The sequence below is a fragment of the Pristiophorus japonicus genome, chromosome 4 (assembly GCF_044704955.1).
Source record: "Pristiophorus japonicus isolate sPriJap1 chromosome 4, sPriJap1.hap1, whole genome shotgun sequence".
Taxonomy (NCBI): domain Eukaryota; kingdom Metazoa; phylum Chordata; class Chondrichthyes; family Pristiophoridae; genus Pristiophorus; species Pristiophorus japonicus.
In genome coordinates, this window is record NC_091980.1 from 24,449,779 (window position 1) to 24,468,082 (window position 18,304).

At 46.4% G+C, this 18,304-nt stretch overlaps 1 protein-coding gene across 1 annotated transcript in view; it reads left to right on the forward strand.

Annotated features, from left to right (window-relative positions):
- The first annotated feature begins 9,206 nt into the window (after positions 1 to 9,206).
- Positions 9,207 to 18,304, forward strand: part of LOC139262015 (uncharacterized) — a 43,924-nt gene continuing 34,826 nt past the window's right edge. The window contains exon 1 of the mRNA XM_070877180.1: positions 9,207 to 9,520. Coding sequence (XP_070733281.1) covers positions 9,331 to 9,520 — 190 coding nt within the window. The 5' untranslated portion in view covers positions 9,207 to 9,330. The remainder of the gene's footprint in view (positions 9,521 to 18,304) is intronic.

The window sequence follows — 18,304 nt, forward strand, 5'->3', positions numbered from 1 at the left end:
CCACAGCAATGTGGTTAACTTTTAACTGCCCTCTGTAATGGCTGAGCAAGCTTCTCAGTTGTATTCAAGAAGGTTGGCTCACCACCACTTACTTGAGGGCAATTAAGAATGGGCAATAAATGCCAACCATGGCAGCGATGTCCACATCACTTGAATGAATACATTTTTTAAAAATCGTTTGCAGGAGGTGGGTTGGCACTTTAAATATGATAATGAGGTTGGGTGCCTCACAGTGATCCACCATTGTAAGTGGGGGGATTACCCAGGCCTCGGGGAACCCGCCAGCAAAAGAGTGATGAGGAATCCTGGATGCAGGAAGTAAGTGCCTTTCCACTCACATGTTGGATGCAGCGTTTCTGCCTCACCAACCACCCCCAATCGGACACTTCCCCGACACTTCCGATCTCCCCGTAAACATCCCCTCCCGAGGCCATCAACTATCCCTGCACGAGGCCTCCGAGCCCACCTTCAACCTTCCGACCTCCCCTCCGGCCTTCTGTCGCTCCTCCGGTATCCAGTCCAGGCTCTGGTCTTCCGACTTCCCCCCCGACCCCACCTCCAGCCTTCATATCCTCCTCCGATCTCCAATAGCCTCTCTGACTTTCTGACTGGTCTCCGATGCCTCCACTAATCCCTCCCTCCTCTCTGCAGCCTGGTGCCGCAGGCCTACACGTTCGACAGCCTCTTCTTCTGGCTGGCTGTGAGCAGGGAACAGAGATTCAAAATGTTAATCGGGCACTGCCAGTAAATTCATCCCCCATACCCTCTACCTACCTCCAAATTCAAATTTCAGCCAATGGTTCAACTCAAAATGATTTTAAAACTGTTATGTTATGTAAACCTGTAAATACCATGTCTAACCACCAGAGGGCTTATCCCCTGGAGTCCCAAGTGATCCCACAACCCTTGGGAGCACAGGTACTTAAGGAGGCCTCACGGGCTGGAAAGGCATTCTGAGATCTGTAATAAAGGATTATGGTCACACCTTACTTTGAGCTTGCAGTAGCTAGTCTGACTCTTTATTCAAAACATAACAACTGGCGACGAGATACAGATGACGAGCCCCACCACAACAATGTAGAGACCCGTGGGCATCGTGGAGAAATTTCCGGAGGGAGATGAATGGGAAACTTTGGAGGATGATTCGACCAATACTTTGTGGCCAACGAGCTGGAAGAAGAAGCGAACGCTGCTAAACGAAGGGCAATCCTCCTGACCGTTTGCGGGGCACCAACATATGTCTTCATGAAAAATCTGCACGCTCCAGTGAAACCCACAGACAAGTTGCATGATGAGTTATGCACACTGGTCCGGGAGTATCTAAACCCGAAGGAAAACATGCTGATGGCGAGGTACAAGAGGTCTGAAGGCCAGGAAGTGGCGAACTGCGTCGCTGAGCTAAGGCGCCTTGCAGGACATTGCGAATTGGAAGGACACTTGGAGCACATGTTCAGGGAATTCTTTGTACTTGGCACTGGCCATGAAGTAATCCTTCGCAAACTTTTGACTGTAGTGACCGCAACCTTGAGTAAAGCCGAAGCGATAGCCCAGGCGTTTATCGCCACCAGTGACAATACCCGCTATCAAAGGCAGACGACCTATTTGCGATGCTGGTGGGAGAGAAAACGTTCACAAAGCTGGATTTGACCTCGGCCTACATGACGCAGGAGCTGGAGGAATCATCGAAAGGCCTAACCTGCAGCAACATGCATAAAGGTCTCTTCATTTACAACAAATGCCCGTTTGGGATTCGATCGGCCGTGGCGATATTCCAGAGTAACATGGAAAGCTTGCTGAAGTCTGTCCCGCGCACCGTGGTCTTCCAGGATGATATCTTGGTTACAGGTCGGGACACCATCGAGCACCTGCAGAAGCTGGAGGAGGTTCTTAGTCGGCTTAATCATGTGGGGCTCAGGCTAAAATGCTCAAAGTGCATTTTCCTGGCGTCTGAAGTGGAGTTCCTGGGGAGAAGAATTGTGGCGGACAGCTTCAGGCTCACCAATTCAAAGATGGAGGCAATCAAGAACACAACGAGACCACAGAACGTGACGGAGCTGGGGTCGTTTCTAGGACTCCTGAACTATTTTGGTAACTTCTTACCGGGTCTTAGCACATTGTTTGAACCCCTGCATTCATTACTGCGTAAAGGAGATGAATGGGCATGGGGTAAAAGCCAAGAGAATGCCTTTGAGAAAGCTAGGAAGCTGTTATGTTCAAACAAATTGCTTGTGTTGTACGATCCATGTAAGCGTTTGGTACTAGCATGTGATGCGTCATCATACGGGGTTGGTTGTGCATTGCAACAAGCTAATGAATTGAGGAAATTGAAACTGGTTGCTTATGCATCCAGAAGTCTGTCTAAGACTGAGAGGGCCTACAGTATGATCGAAAAAGAAGCTTTAGCGTGTGTTTACAGGGTAAAGAAAATGCATCAATATCTGGTCGGGCTCAAATTTGAATTGGAAACCGACCATAAGCCGCTTATATCCCTCTTTTCTGAAAGCAAGGGGATAAACATGAATGCATCGGCCCGCATCCAGAGATGGGTGCTCACGTTGTCCGCATACAACTATGCTATCTGCCACAGGCCAGGCACAGAAAACTGTGCTGATGCTCTCAGTCGGCTGCTAATGCCCACCACCGGGGTGGGGATGACACAGGCTGCAGATTTAGTTATGGTAATGGAAGCATTCGAGAGTGAGCAATCACCTGTTACCGCCTGACAGATTAGAACTTTTACGAGCCAGGAGCCCCTACTGTCCTTAGTAATAAATTGTGTGCTCCACGGGAGTTGGTCTAGTGTTCCGTTAAAGATGCAAGAAGAAATAAAGCCATATCAGCGGCGTAGAGATGAAATGTCTATACAGGCAGACTGCCTCCTGTGGGGTAATCGGGTAGTGGTGCAAAAAAAGGGCAGGAACACCTTCGTTAGTGATCTCCACAGCACCCAACCAGGCATCGTTATGGTGAAAGCGATTGCCAGATTTTACGTGTGGTGGCCCGGTATCGATGCAGACTTAGAGTCCTGCGTGTACAAATGTAATACATGTTCACAGTTAAGCAATGCACCCAGGGAGGCACCACGATGTTTAAGGTCCTGGCCCTCCAAACCATGGTCCAGGGTCCATGTCGACTATGCAGGCCCATTCTTGGGAAAAATGTTCTTAGTAGTTGTAGATGCGTACTCCAAATGGATTGAATGTGTGATAATGTCGGCAAGCACGTCCGCTGCCACTATTGAAAGCTTACGAGCCATGTTTGCCATGCACGGTCTGCCTGATGTCCTTGTAAGTGACAATGAGCAGGGCTTTACCAGTGCCGAGTTCAAGGAGTTCATGAACCGCAATGGGATCAAACATATCACATCTGCCCCGTTTAAACCAGCGTCCAATGGTCAGGCAGGATGAACAGTTCAAACAATCAATTGAAAAGGGTAACTGAAGTCTCACTACAGACTCACTTATCCCGAGTCCTGCTTAGTTATTGCATGAGACGCCACTCGCTCACTGGGGTCCCTCCCGCTGAGCTGTTCATGAAAAGGGCACTCAAGACGGCTCTTGTTAGTCCACCCTGATCGACACGAACAGGTAGAGAGCAGGCGGCTTCAACAGAATACATATCATGATTGCGCAAATGTGTCACGTGAAATTGAGATAAAATATCCTGTATTTGAACGATGGACAAGGTCCCAAGTGGCTTCCTGGCACTGTTTTGGCCAAAGAGGGGAGTAGGGTGTTTGTGGTCAAACTCTCAAATGGACTCACCTGCAGGAAACATTTGGACCAAACCAAACTCAGATTTACGGACTATCCAGAACAACCCACAATAGATTCTACCTTTTTTGACCCTCCAATACACACACAAGTGGCAACCGACCCAGCGGTTGACCACAAGGCAGAACCCATCACCCGCAGCAACCCAGCAGGACTCACCACCCCAGCAGCCCAGCAAGGACAGATGCGTAACAGCCCAGCGAGGGTCCAGCAAAAGACTCACCAAAACCAGCATTTGCACCGAGACGATTAACCAGGGAAAGGAAGGCCCCAGATCGACTCACATTTTAAACAGTTATACTATTGACTTTGGCGGGGGGGGAACGGGGGGAGTGTTATTATGTATGTAAACCTGTAAATACCATGTCTAACCACCAGAGGGCTTATCCCCTGGAGTCCCAAGGGATCCGACAATCCCTTGGGAGCACCTGTATATAAGGAGATCTCACAGGCTGGAGTTGCACTCTGAGATCTGTAATAAAGGACTATGGTCACATTTACTTTGACCTTTCAGTATCTAGTCTGACTCTTTATTCAAGACATAGCAAAAACCTTTAGCATAAATATATCAAAATCTTTAGTTTGTGCCAACGAAGGATGTTGCTGCACTTCCTGGTTGGTTAATGTGTTTCACATCTGAATGAGGCTAAAGTCACTGTCAAATGACTTTGCGACAAAATATAATCCAATCCTGAAATGTTGTAGTGGCAAATATATGGACCATTGTTCCTGAGGTGTTGGCCAAAATGCACCAGAATGAGTTAGCCATAATAGAAAGTCAACTCATTTACATTTTTAGTTGCACTAATGATACATAATGCGTGGTATAAAGGAAATGCCAATGGGTCGGGCATCAGTGTGTTGGGTGCCAGCAGCTAAGGGATGCCATCATTTATTTGGCCTTCATTGGAAATAAAGGGCTGGTTATTGCGGGGTCAGCAGGCATGATCGGTGGCGGGTAGGGTGGGAACATGGTTTTTATCCTCAGCGGTTCGGGACCCTGCTGTGAACCCGCCGCCACACGCCTTTCCCAAATGCCAGTTTTGTCAATGTGGTGGAGAGCGAGGCAATTAAAATCAGCAGTGGCTTGTTTACAGCCACTGATCAATGGGTTTTTTCCCAGCATTTTGGGTTTGACAGGTTGCCCACCGGTTTCCCGCTGTGCCCAGACCTTGTCTGTGAAGCTGAGGTGGGAGGTCAGTGGCCATTGAATCAGATGATGAGTTGACAGCTTCAAATGTCAAGTCACAGCTCCCAGCTGATTGAGAAATGTTCCCTTAACCACTAGCTTCTCTAAACTGCATTTCCACTACAGATTCACGATGTTTCACATCTTAACACAAGCCTCCATTCAGTCTGACCTCATTACCTTTGCCACCATTGACAGATCGCTTCTGTCATCTATACTTCACCTGCCATCTATTCCATCAGCATGGGTACCCTTGAAACTCTCTCACCTTGGTCCTCAGAATCCCACCACGATCAGTCCCAACCCCAGCATCACCAGACACACCAGCATCACCAGACACACCAGCATCACCAGGCACACCAGCATCACCAGGCACACCAGCATCACCAGACACACCAGCATCACCAGGCACACCAGCATCACCAGGCACACCAGCATCACCAGACACACCAGCATCACCAGACACACCAGCATCACCAGGCACACCAGCATCACCAGACACACCAGCATCACCAGACACACCAACATCACCAGACACACCAGCATCACCAGACACACCAGCATCACCAGCATCACCAGACACACCAACATCATCAGACACACCAGCATCACCAGACACACCAACATCACCAGACACACCAGCATCACCAGACACACCAGCATCACCAGACACACCAGCATCACCAGCATCACCAGACACACCAACATCACCAGACACACCAGCATCACCAGACACACCAACATCACCAGACACACCAGCATCACCAGGCACACCAGCATCACCAGACACACCAGCATCACCAGACACACCAGCATCACCAGACACACCAGCATCACCAGGCACACCAGCATCACCAGACACACCAGCATCACCAGGCACACCAGCATCACCAGGCACACCAGCATCACCAGACACACCAACATTACCAGACACACCAGCATCACCAGACACACCAGCATCACCAGACACACCAGCATTACCAGACACACCAGCATCAGCAGCATCACCAGACACACCAGCATCACCAGACACACCAGCATCACCAGCATCACCAGACACACCAACATCACCAGACACACCAGCATCACCAGCATCACCAGACACACCAACATCACCAGACACACCAGCATCACCAGACACACCAACATCACCAGACACACCAGCATCACCAGGCACACCAGCATCACCAGGCACACCAGCATCACCAGACACACCAGCATCACCAGGCACACCAGCATCACCAGACACACCAGCATCACCAGGCACACCAGCATCACCAGGCACACCAGCATCACCAGACACACCAACATCACCAGACACACCAGCATCACCAGACACACCAGCATCACCAGACACACCAGCATCAGCAGCATCACCAGACACACCAGCATCACCAGACACACCAGCATCACCAGCATCACCAGACACACCAACATCACCAGACACACCAGCATCACCAGCATCACCAGACACACCAACATCACCAGACACACCAGCATCACCAGACACACCAGCATCACCAGACACACCAGCAGCATTATCTTCTTCATCATCATCATAGGCAGTCCCTCGAATGAGGATGACTTGCTTCCACACCACAAGGGATGAATTCATAAATCCAGCAGCACCAATAATCTTCACTGCAATCACAGGATGCTGCACAGGACTCAGGCCATCAGCACCTGACCACATTGCTGCCCGGGAGGTCAGGGATGGCCTCACTGTGGCCGGATTTACTTTACTTGATGCTTTGTACCCTGGCTGCCACATGATGTGCCAAGTTGGCACCACCCCAACCCAACACCATAAAACATTCCTACAATGCCCAAGCCATTCCATTCACAGTCAGCACCATTCTGGGGGGTACCGTTATGCCTCACCAGTCATTGCAACTCACTAAGCCACCAGTTTTCTGGCCTGGCATTTAAAATAAAGTTCCAGTTGACGATTTGATTCTTACTTGACATGTTGTAGGTGAGACTGAAAGTCAGGGTGGGTATTTTTAGAACAAGCTTCTCCTGAAGTTCCATTCCTCATGGACGCTCAAAGATTGGAACCCTGCTCAGGTACAGTTTGAGAGCCAACTCATTTAAATAACTTCAGGGACAGGTAACGACTTTTGATGTGGATTTTGTGCACATGCCACGACTTACACAAAATCTTATTGATCTGTTTTTCACAGTTGAATCAAGTCCACAGAGTGCTGTGGTGGGCAGTGACGTTACACTCAGCTGTACCATCTCCAAACTCTCAGATACAGTCAGTCTTCAATGGAAACAGAGAGACTCATCTCAGCAGAACAGGAGGAACACTGATCAGATCCGACTAAATAACACAGTCTCTCTGATCGTCAGACATGTTGCAGTAGAGGATCAAGAGTTGTATGCGTGTGAAGTGCAGGAAAATGGATCCATTATGCGTACAGGAAAAGCAGCTTTTACTGTGTATCATTGTAAGTGCAGTTACCTCACAGTAGATATTAAGAGTTACTAATATAAAACTATTACATATAAAGTGGTGTCATACATGTCAACCATCAGCACTTCCTGCTTACAGTCTGCATGTGGGGGCCTGGTGCACATATCAACATTGAACAAAAAACTGGCCTCTCTCCCCTCAATGCCACTTCTAACCCAGTTCTGCTACTGTTGGAAGTGATTCCAGCCGCACCATACTCTCGGCTTCAAATAAGCATTGAGCTGGGAGCAGGACTAAGGGAAGAGGGAAGGGCAGGGAATCAATGGCCATGAACGGGAGAGGGAAGGATGGAAATGATGGGAATGTAGAGGAGAGATGGTGGGCAGAGGGAAATGACAGAGGCTGGGAGTGGGGCTTTGCGGGAGGAAGAGGGGAAAAGCTGAGACTGGCACTTTGGAGCAGAAGGTAAGAATTTGTATTTGTGTGAAGTGTAGAAAAAATACTCTGTTATTAAAACAGCATCAAAACTATTGATGTGGATCAGGGTAAGTCCAGAACTACCTTATAGTAGATATTAAATAGTTATTGAAATAACACTGTTACACACTGTTACAGGGAGCACAGAGACAGCATATGCTTTCACTACAGACTGTGACCTTATTTTCTCTTTGGAATATTGGTGTAAATAGAACATTGCAACACAGTGGGCAAATATCAACAACCAGGTGTTGATGGATCAGACAATAAATAGCTAAACGGTTGAAGATGGACAGAAACATTCTCACAAAGCTCACCATTTACCAAAACACAGAGACAATTATTTTCTAATTATGGTTCACTTTACTCACTGCAAGGGCACAGCATTAAAGTCCAGCACAGAATATCTACTCAGTGTTCACTCACTGCAGAATACCTAGCCTGTGATCTGCTCTTGTAACCACGGTATTTATGTGGCTGTTCCAGTTTCTGGTCAATGCTGACCCCCAGGGTATTGATGGTGGGAGAATCGATGATGCTAATGTCATTGAATGTTAAGGGGAGGTGGTTAGACTCTCTCTTGTCAGAGGTAGTCATTGATTGGCACCAATGTGGTGCGAATGTTACTTACAACTTATCAGCCCAAGCTTGAATGTTGCCTTGGTCTTGCTGCATGTGGTACAGACTGATTCATTATCTGAGGAGTTGCGAGTGGAACTGAACACTGTGCAATCACCAGAGAACATTCCCACTAATGACCTTATGATGGAAGGACAATCATTGATAAAGAAGCTAAAATGGTTGGACCTAGGACACTGCCCTTAGAAACTCAATCAAATGAAGTCATGATGATGAAAATACAAGTATTTTTCTATAATTGTGGCCGGTAATTATTCTGGCTTTTCTCCGCACCTCAGCAATCGTAAAATTCTAACACGCTGTTCTCTGTCTCTATTGCAGATTTATATCTCAAGGGTTACACACTTTATCGGTCAGGCACAGATCACAGTGAACTCCAGCTGAATTGCAATGCTTATTATGATTATTATGGTCTCGCTTATAACACTGCTGCATGGACCTGGAGGTCACATCATCTTCAAAATCAGAAGGAAAAAATAGCATCTGCTTCAAAATCTAAGCCTATCGATGTAAACAAGACCTACTTCGGGAGTCGACTGGTGCCCACAGTGGAATATTATAATGGTGATAAGTTCAATGTGAGGATTGTCCCTGTACTGTTTGATGATGCAGGAGTTTACACATGTTCTCTAGGGTCACATAATTATGTGACGATTAAACTAATCACAGTTAAAGGTAAGAGACAGAATGTTGCCATTGTTTTCAATGATAAAATCATTGTTTAAAATCTAAATGATTTTCCTGTTTCCACAGTCACAGCTGAACTATCTGATGCAGTGACTGAGGGAGGCACCGTTACCCCGACCTGCTCTGTCTCTGATGTCACTGAATCAATGAGACTTGTTTGGATCAATAGTGATGGCAAATCTGTTGCAGAGAAAATATTGAATGGACGGAATGGGGAAGAGAAATCACTGAGACTGATTATTCAGAAAGCTGACAGAGACAGAGGGAACTGGATATGTGCTTTGTTTTATCAAAACCGGCCCCAGGTTTTAGTCCCGTACTATCTGGAGCCCAGTGGTAAGTGACTCAGGGTTTGTTCTTTAATCTTATAATCTCGCTAGAAAATTCTTGTCACTTATTGTTCTTGTTGCCAGGAGTAACCCCTCCTTTACATCCTGTGTGTGAGGCTCTACAGTGATGTAGAGCCTCAGGAAATCTACCCTGAGATAACTCAGCACAGCCTGGGATCGAGCTTGGAACTTTCCTGGTCTGTGTGTCTCAACTACGCTCTTGGTAAACTCACTGAGACACTGACACCATTTTTTTGTGACAACAAAGTGCTGCAGAAGCCGTTTGTTTCGTTTTCAGAATCAGAATCAATCAGAATGCCGAGACAGAATACCCAAAAAATCACAGCAACAAATAATTCCCAGCTGCAAACATTGCAATTGAAAGTCTCCACTCTTCAGGATCAGAGAAACTCTTCTTCTCTGTCTGTCTCCACTGATCCTGGAAACATCTGTGACACTTCACTTTTGAAAAATTCATTCACAGGATGTGGCCATCACTGGCAAGGCCAGCATTTATTGTTCAATCCTAATTGCCCTTGTGAAGATGATGGTGAGCCGCCTTCTTGAATCGCTGCAGTCCGTGTGGTGATGGTATTCCCACAGTGCTGTCAGGACGGGAGTTCCAGGATATTGACCCAGTGACGATGAAGGAACGGCGATAGATTTCCAAGTCAGAATGGTGTAGGACTTGGAGGGGAACTTGGAGGTGGTGACATTTCCAAGCACCTGCTGACCTTGTATTCATGGTGGTAGAGGTCGCAGGTTTGGGAGGTGCTGTCAAAGTTAAATCAAAATTAAATAAACAAAATTCAAAAATTCTAACTTAGGCCAAGTGCATTGTGAGCGCAAAAGCAGGAAACTCGAGGCTGCAAATCCACTGGCCCTCATTATAATATATGTAAATTACCTCTTTGGGAAACTCCACAGGCACAGTGTGGGAAGGGGAAAAATGATCAAGGGCATTCATGGGGATTAACTTTGGAGTGGATTTGAAAAGAAAACATTTTCTTCCCCATTTCGCTGTCAAAATTCATTGCACTGGGAGTGTGGAATTATCGCATTTGCTCTCACAGTCAGTGAGCATTGGTTGGGAGGTCCCCCTCAGGTACAAATCAGTTCACTTGTGCAGCCTTCTGTAAGCAGATATAGAAGAGACATTTTCTGGAATTGGGAAAAGCAGAGGCAATGCCACCCTAGAGCCAAGCCTAACTTCCACCGTTTGTGAGTCTGTAAACACGCAGTATGCAGATATCTTGTGTTGGCAGCATGCTAGATTGTACAGTGTTTCTGTGTATTTGGAAAGTGCGTGAACAGTTGCCAGATAGCTGTGCATTTTACCACCTTGGTGTGCCATCAAGCTTGCAATGAAGTGTTGATAGCCTGTGTTGGAAGATAAGATTGTAAAAGGAGGCAAATTGTGAGCTGACTTACCTTAGCAACCCTTGGGCAATCAGCAAGTGTCTTCCTCATCTACTCCTAAGATCACTAAACAGTGTGTAAGATGGGGGGTAGGAGGGAGCAGAGGAGCCAGAAGCTGCCTTGATTTTGGACCAAAACATCCATGAACTCTTTGGGCTGGAAATAGGCTAGCCTTGCGTCCATTTTTTCGGTGATATTTCGCTGTTTTTGGCGGAGAAATGTGATCAGGTAAATTGACCAAAGTCTTGCATGCCGGCAGTTTTGGAATAATGCCGTCGTGCGAGGCGAATAAACACGCTATGGCTTAAAATTGGCTGTTCGGTGCACCCGTATTCTGGGTGAAAAAAGCACTCGAGAAAAGCCTGCGTTGCAGTTCCAGAAACAGAGGTAAGTATGAAGATCTGCAAAAAAGATAAGTTAAAGTTGATATTTTAAATTATTTTGTTTTTTGTGATTTTTTTTTTATTTGTGTTTTTCTCCCTCTGAGGGCCTGTTTTTTTTTTAGCAGTAATCAGCCTCAGACTAAATTTGGCGAGGATCGCGGTTTCTGCCACGAATCCTCGTGCAACAGCAATTTTTACTGCTGAGCGAATTATTTTGCCAATTTTAAGTCTTTAAAAAATGGCAGTGTGATTAGTGGTATTTTTTGTGAAAAATGCCGAAGAAATATCGCTCCCACCAAAAGATCAATTTCTAGCCCCGAGCATTAGTTATCAATGATCACAATGGAGGCTGTGGGAAGGGAGGTCTGGAGAGATGGTATGTGGTGGAGGAGGAGAGTTTGTAGTGGGCCAGCCTGACCCTGGAGTGTTCGGGATATTTGGTCACAGGGCGATGTCAGGAAATGGTCCAGAATGTGATCCTCACTAAATGGAGGGTAAGAAAGTCCACTTAAAGTTCTGGATCTTTCCTTTGCCCTGGTTACATAAACAGACTCGGGGCCCAAAATTCCACATTGCTGTTTGTGGCGTTATTTCCGATTAACGGCCGTCTTTTTAATCCGAAATAACGGCAAAAAGTAAGGCCGAAGTTTCGCCAAAATTATTTTTCATTTTAGAGTAGCGCAGAAATAGCTCTGTTTTTTTAGAATGGAGCTCATTTTTTTCGGCATAAAAATGACACCCGTTCTGCGCATGCCCAAGCCTTTAGGTTTCCACGGTAACGCGAGGCACAATGGGAGTGAATGAGCTGTCTCTCTCCGGTTCCTGGGCATGGGCGGAAGGAAATGTGGGCTGAGGGCTGCTTTTATTTAATTTTGTAGATGGAGTTTCACTCTGTAGCTAACCCGTGCTGTACCTGCCCTGGAAGTGTTTTGATGCTGAAATGTGAACTCCCCATCCGAGCCCTCAGACTCTGTCAACGACTCGCAAATGGCCCGCCAAACCCGCCCCTATCTCTGACCAAATAGTCCACCACACCCGCCCCTATCTTGGCCAAATGGCCCACCACACCCGCTCCTATCTTGGCCAAATGGCCCACCGCACCTGCACCTATCCCTGGACAAATGGCCCAACGCACCCGTCCCGATCCCTGGCCAAATGGCCCACTGCACCTGCGCCTTTCCCTGACCAAATGGTCCGCCGCACCCGCCCCTTTCCCTGGAAAAATGGCCCACCGCACCATCCCGATCCCTGGCCAAACAGCCCACCACACCCGCACCTATCCCTGGCCAAACGGCCCACTGCGGTCCTCCCTATCCCTGGCCAAATGGCCCATTGCACCCGCCCCTAACCCAGATCAAATAGCCCACCGCACCTGCCCCTATCCCTGGCCAAATGGCCCACTGCACCCGCCCCTATCCCTGGCCAAATGGCCCACTGCACCTGCCCCTATTCCCGGCCAAACCGCCAGAGGAATCAGTTGCCTTCAGTCCCTGTTGAGATGTGAATTGGTATAGGAAGGATTAAACTGTATCAACACAACGACATAGCACAACTGATGCCATCGGCTACATACAGAATGATTTTGAAGTGTCAGTGTTTTATCACAGTCAATATTAAGTCCGAAAGCTAAAATAACTTTCTTTTATAATGAAGTAAATCAAAGATAATATTGCATCACTACATTCAGTAGGAACATAATAAATACAGATCATCACAACAAATCAATCCTAAGCCCCGTGGTAATGGCCGAGGTCCCCCCAGTTAACTCCGATTTCGATCGGACTCCAACTTGGTAAGGCAAGGTTTTAAAAAGTGGTCCGTAACGCCGTCTTTAAAAAAGTCTTATTGGCGAAAATCACAAAAAACAGGCAAAAATGGTGTTATTCCTCTGGTTTGACCCTGAGTGAAAGCAGAAAAATGATACTTAAAAAAAACAGCCGTTATCTGCTAAGTATGGCGTTATACCATTGCCAAAACTATAAAAATTGGCCCATCAGTCAGTGAGAGTTCGTCATTGAGGAGGAGGCAGAGCGGGTGTTCGGGGAGCCCTACAAGAGGCCCATCAGTCGGCGGGAGTTCGTCGTCGAGGAAGAGGTGGAGCGGGTGTCCAGGGAGGCAGCTGCAGCAGGGAGAGAAGGCAAAAAAGAATGTAGAAAGAAATAGAAGGGTGACGTCACAGCCAAGGGGGTAAGTGATTAGCTGATGATTGGTGAGTAGTTTTTCTTTTTCTTTTCTTTATCAGTAAGTAACCTTTTAGCATTGTTGTTGTCAAATTAAGTTAATCTAAGGGGTTTATTCATGGCAAGAGAGATCAGGAACATGTTATGCTCCTCCTGTGCTATGTGGGAAGTCAGGGACGCTTCCAGTGTCCCTGACAACTACATGTGCAGGAAGTGCATCCGCCTGCAGCACCTGACAGACCGCATTGTGACACTGGAGCTGCAGGTGGATTTACTCTGGAGCATCCGCGATGTTGAGGATGTCGTGAATAGCACGTTTAGTGAGTTGGCCACACCGAATGCAAAGGGTACACAGCCAGATAGGGGGTGGTTGACCAATAGGAAGAACAGTGGAAGGAAGGTAGTGCAGGGGTCCCCTGCGGTCATCCCCCTGCAAAACAGATACACCGTTTTGGGTATTGTTGAGGGGGCTGACTCATCAGGGGAGAGCAGCAGCAGCCAAGTTCATTGCACCATGGGTGGCTCTGCTGCACAGGAGGGCAGGAAAAAGAGTGGGAGCCATTTAGTGGTAGGTGATTCTATTGTAAGGGGAATAGACATTTCTGCGGCCGCAACCGAGCCTCCGTGGTGCAAGGGTCAAGGATGTCTCGCAGCGGATGCAGGACATTTTGAAGACGGAGGGTGAACAGCCAGTTGTCGTGGTGCATATAGGTACCAACGATATAGGAATGAGGTCCTACAAGACGAATTTAGGGAGCTAGGAGCTAAATTAAAAAGTAGGACCTCGAAAGTAGTAATCTCAGGATTGCTTCCATTGCCACGTGCTAGTCAGAGTACAAATCGGTGAAGGTGGCTCAACCATGGCTAACAAGGGAAATTAAGGAAAGTGTTAAATCCAAGGAAGAGGCATGTAAATTCGCAAGAAAAAGCAGCAAACCTGAGGACTGGGAGAAATTTAGTATTGAGCAGAGGAGCACAAAGGGTTTAATTAGGAGGGGGAAAATAGCATATGAGAGGTAGTTTGCTGGGAACATAAAAACTGACTGCAAAAGCTTCTGTAGATATGTGAACAGAAAAAGATTAGTGAAAACAAACGTAGGTCCGTTGCAGTCAGATTCAGGTGAATTTTTCATGGGGAACAAAGAAATGGTGGACCTGTTAAACAAATACTTTGGTTCTGTCTTCACGAAGGAAGACACAAATAACCTTCCGGAAATACTAGGGGACCAAGGGTCTAGTGAGAAGGAGGAACTGAAGGAAATCCTTATTAGGCTGGAAATTGTGTTAGGGAAATTGATGGGATTGAAGGCCGATAAATCCCTGGGGCCTGATAGTCTGCATCCCAGAGTACTAGAAATAGTAGATGCATTGGTGATCATTTTCTAACAGTCTATCGAATCTGGATCAGTTCCGATGGACTGGAGGGTAGTTAATATTGCACCACTTTTTAAGAAAGGAGGGAAAGAGAAAATGGGTAATTATAGAACGGTTAGCCTGAGATCAGTAGTGGGGAAAATGTTGGAATCAATTATTAAAGATGAAATAAAAACACATTTGGAAAGCAGTGACGGGATTGGTCCAAGTCAGCATGGATTTATGAATGGGAAATCCTGCTTGACAAATCTTCAAGTATTTTTCGAGGATGTAACTGGTAGAGTGGTCAAGGGAGAACCAGTGGATGTGGTGTATTTGGACTTTTAAAAGGCTTTTGACAAGGTCCCACACAAGAGATTGTTGTCCAAAATTAAAGCACATGGTATTGTGGGTAATGTACTGATGTGGATAGAGAACTGGTTGGCAGACAGGACGCAGAGAGTCGGGATAAACGGGTCCTTTTCAGAATGGCAAGCAGTGACGAGTGGGGTGCCGCAGGGCTCAGTGCTGGGACCCAGCTCTTTACAATATACATTAATGATTTAGTTGAACGAATTGAGTCTAAAATCTCCAAGTTTGCAGATGACAATAAACTGGGTGGCTGTGTGAGCTGTGAGGAGGACGCTAATAGGCTGCAGGGTGACTTGGACAGGTTAGGTGATGTGGAAACATGCATGGCAGATGCAGTATAATGTGGATAAATGTGAGGTTATCCACATTGGGGGCAAAGACACGAAGGCAGAATATTTTCTGAATGGTGGCAGATTAGGCAAAGGGGAGGTACAACGAGACCTGGATGTCATGGTTCATCAGTCATTGAAAGTTGGCATGCAGGTACAGCAGGCGGTGAAGAAGGCAAATGGTATGTTGGCCTTCATAGCTATGGGATTTGAGTGTAGGAGCAGGGAGCTGAAAGGATGCAAAATTCACAAGAACCCCCCAGTGTTTGGGCTCATTCGAAAGGAAATTTAAATTGTGATTATCTACTGAAAAGTTTGAAATCCTAAAGTGTTTATGGAAGAAACTATGAACTTTAATTGAATTTTGGATTTTAAAAGACAAATTCAAGGCTGTGGGCAGGCTCAAAGAACTAACAGGAGACAACTTGATTATTGGAATTGTCTGGGTGTTGGGACAAATTAACTTGTCTGGAGAAATGGGTATTCGAGAATCATTCTCCACAAGAGAAATTAACATTACAAAATAAGAGATAGCCAACCATCAATCTGAATCTCGAAAACCATTTCAGTATATATATCACAAAGAGGCCCAATCCAGCCTGTATGCAGAGAAAACTAAGCACAAAAGAACATTGCGATTAGCAAGCTAATATTTCCATCAGCCTACATCAACATCAACCCACCCAAAACATATTAACTTTTAACGAGCCCGCCAAAAATATTACAAAGAAGATTCAAGCCCACCAAATTTAAACAAATAATTCTGAACTGATTTGGCGCCAAGATTAGAACCACTCAAACCGTATAACTGGCCCCCTGTTTAGCAGAAGGTATGACACACTTTGCCATACAACCGAGACCAAGCTGATGTCATCAAGACAAGGAGAGAAACCAACGTGACAGTTGTAAACTAACTTCTCCAGCCTCAAATTCCTGAAGTCCTGAGGAAGGAAGAACATCACCATCATGGCAGCCACCGACCACAACCAACGTGGTACCAATGGAAAACCAACGCAATTGACCAAACTCGAAACAAAACTCCAACGGAAAAAAAACCCGAAGAATCAAAAGTTTTCACTTTACAATCTAATCCTGACCTACCAACGGGTAAAACATTTCCTAAATTACTGTTGAAACCTATTTCTAGCCAAAGAAAATGGGTACTTACCTCACAGATCCAAAATGCGTCTTACTGCATCAGCGGACTCAACCCAACTGAAGATTGCGAAGCAAGAAGTCTTCTCCGACATTCGGGGTATGGCAAGCAGACCCTACCGCATCCAGGGAACCCCAAAACCGTGATCCACCGCTAAATGTCAAAACGGATTAGTAAGCATAGTCCCTGCCTGCCCTGGAGTCCAACCTAGCTAGAATTGGGTATTGGGAGGTGGGAGGTGTAATTCTACTGTAACCCCCTTTGAATGTAATGTGTTGTTCTCTATTAGTCATTCTAAGCTATTTTAAACCCTCTGAGTGTGTAAGGTATTTTTCTTTAATACGTTTGAATACGTTTGACATTGTACTTTCTTATTCGAGTAATTCTAAGTTTATAATTTCTTGACTGTAATGAAATCAAAGTTCTTTTGCATCAAATGAGTGTCCTTTTCACTTTGTCACATCCCCCAAATAAATCCAGAGTCTAGAACCCATGGGAGTGGGAGCGATTTGAACTGCTCAAGTTGGTCAGAAGGGAACCTGACCCCCTCATAGAGACCATCCCTTACAAAATGGCGACCGTGGCAGGACTCTGGCACAAGGGTTGTGATGCGGAGAGTGCTGGTTTGGGGCAAAGAACCAAGATGGAAGTGAGGATTTCCTCCGATGTGTATAAGAAAGTGAATGTCACTAAAGAATGGGTGCTTAGTCTATTGTGCGCTGAGCGTCCAGCTGACGCTGCAGCCCAGTGGACAGGAAGCAATGATCACAAAGAAGCAGCAGAGAAGGCAATTTGGTTGATCTGTCTACAGCGACAGGTCGAACTCCCAGTCAGAATGAATGAAACGTTACCAGCAGAGTTATGGGAATGCGCAGAGAACTACCAGGAAAGGGTTATGTCAGAAGAAAGATTATCGGGAGAACTCCGTAAGCTAAAACAGGAAAGGACCCAGTTAATGGAAAGGTTTAAAAACAGTCGGGACTATTTTCAATGTCAGGTTACCGAGGCCAAAAGTAATGAAAAGACACTGAGGGAGGAAAGCACTTGCCTCACCCTAAAAGTAAAAGAGCTCCAGGAAAGATTGAAAGATGTGCAAGCAGCATATCAAGTATCCAGCACTAATGGGTTTGAATCGGGAGACCACAGTCCCTGCCAGCAACAAATTAAAAGTTTACATCTTGCTCTGTCCAAGGCAAAAGGCATGGTATGCCTAATAAGCCTGGATATGCCCCAGGTAAGCCTGGAAGAGAAGAAAGAAACTACCTGGTCACCACATAGAAACATAGAAAATAGGTGCAGGAGTAGGTCATCCGGCTCTTCGAGCCTGCACCACCATTCAATAAGATCATGGCTGATCATTCCTTCAGTACCCTGTTCCTGCTTTCTCTCCATACCCCTTGATCCCTTTAGCCGCAAGGGTCATCTCCAACTTCCTCTTGAATATATCCAATGAACTGGCATCAACAACTGTCTGTGGTAGGGAATTCCATCGGTTAACAACTCTCTGAGTGAAGAAGTTCCTCCTCATCTCGGTCGTAAATAGCTTACCCCTTATCCTAAGACTATGTCCCGTGATTCTGGACTTCCCCAACATCGGGA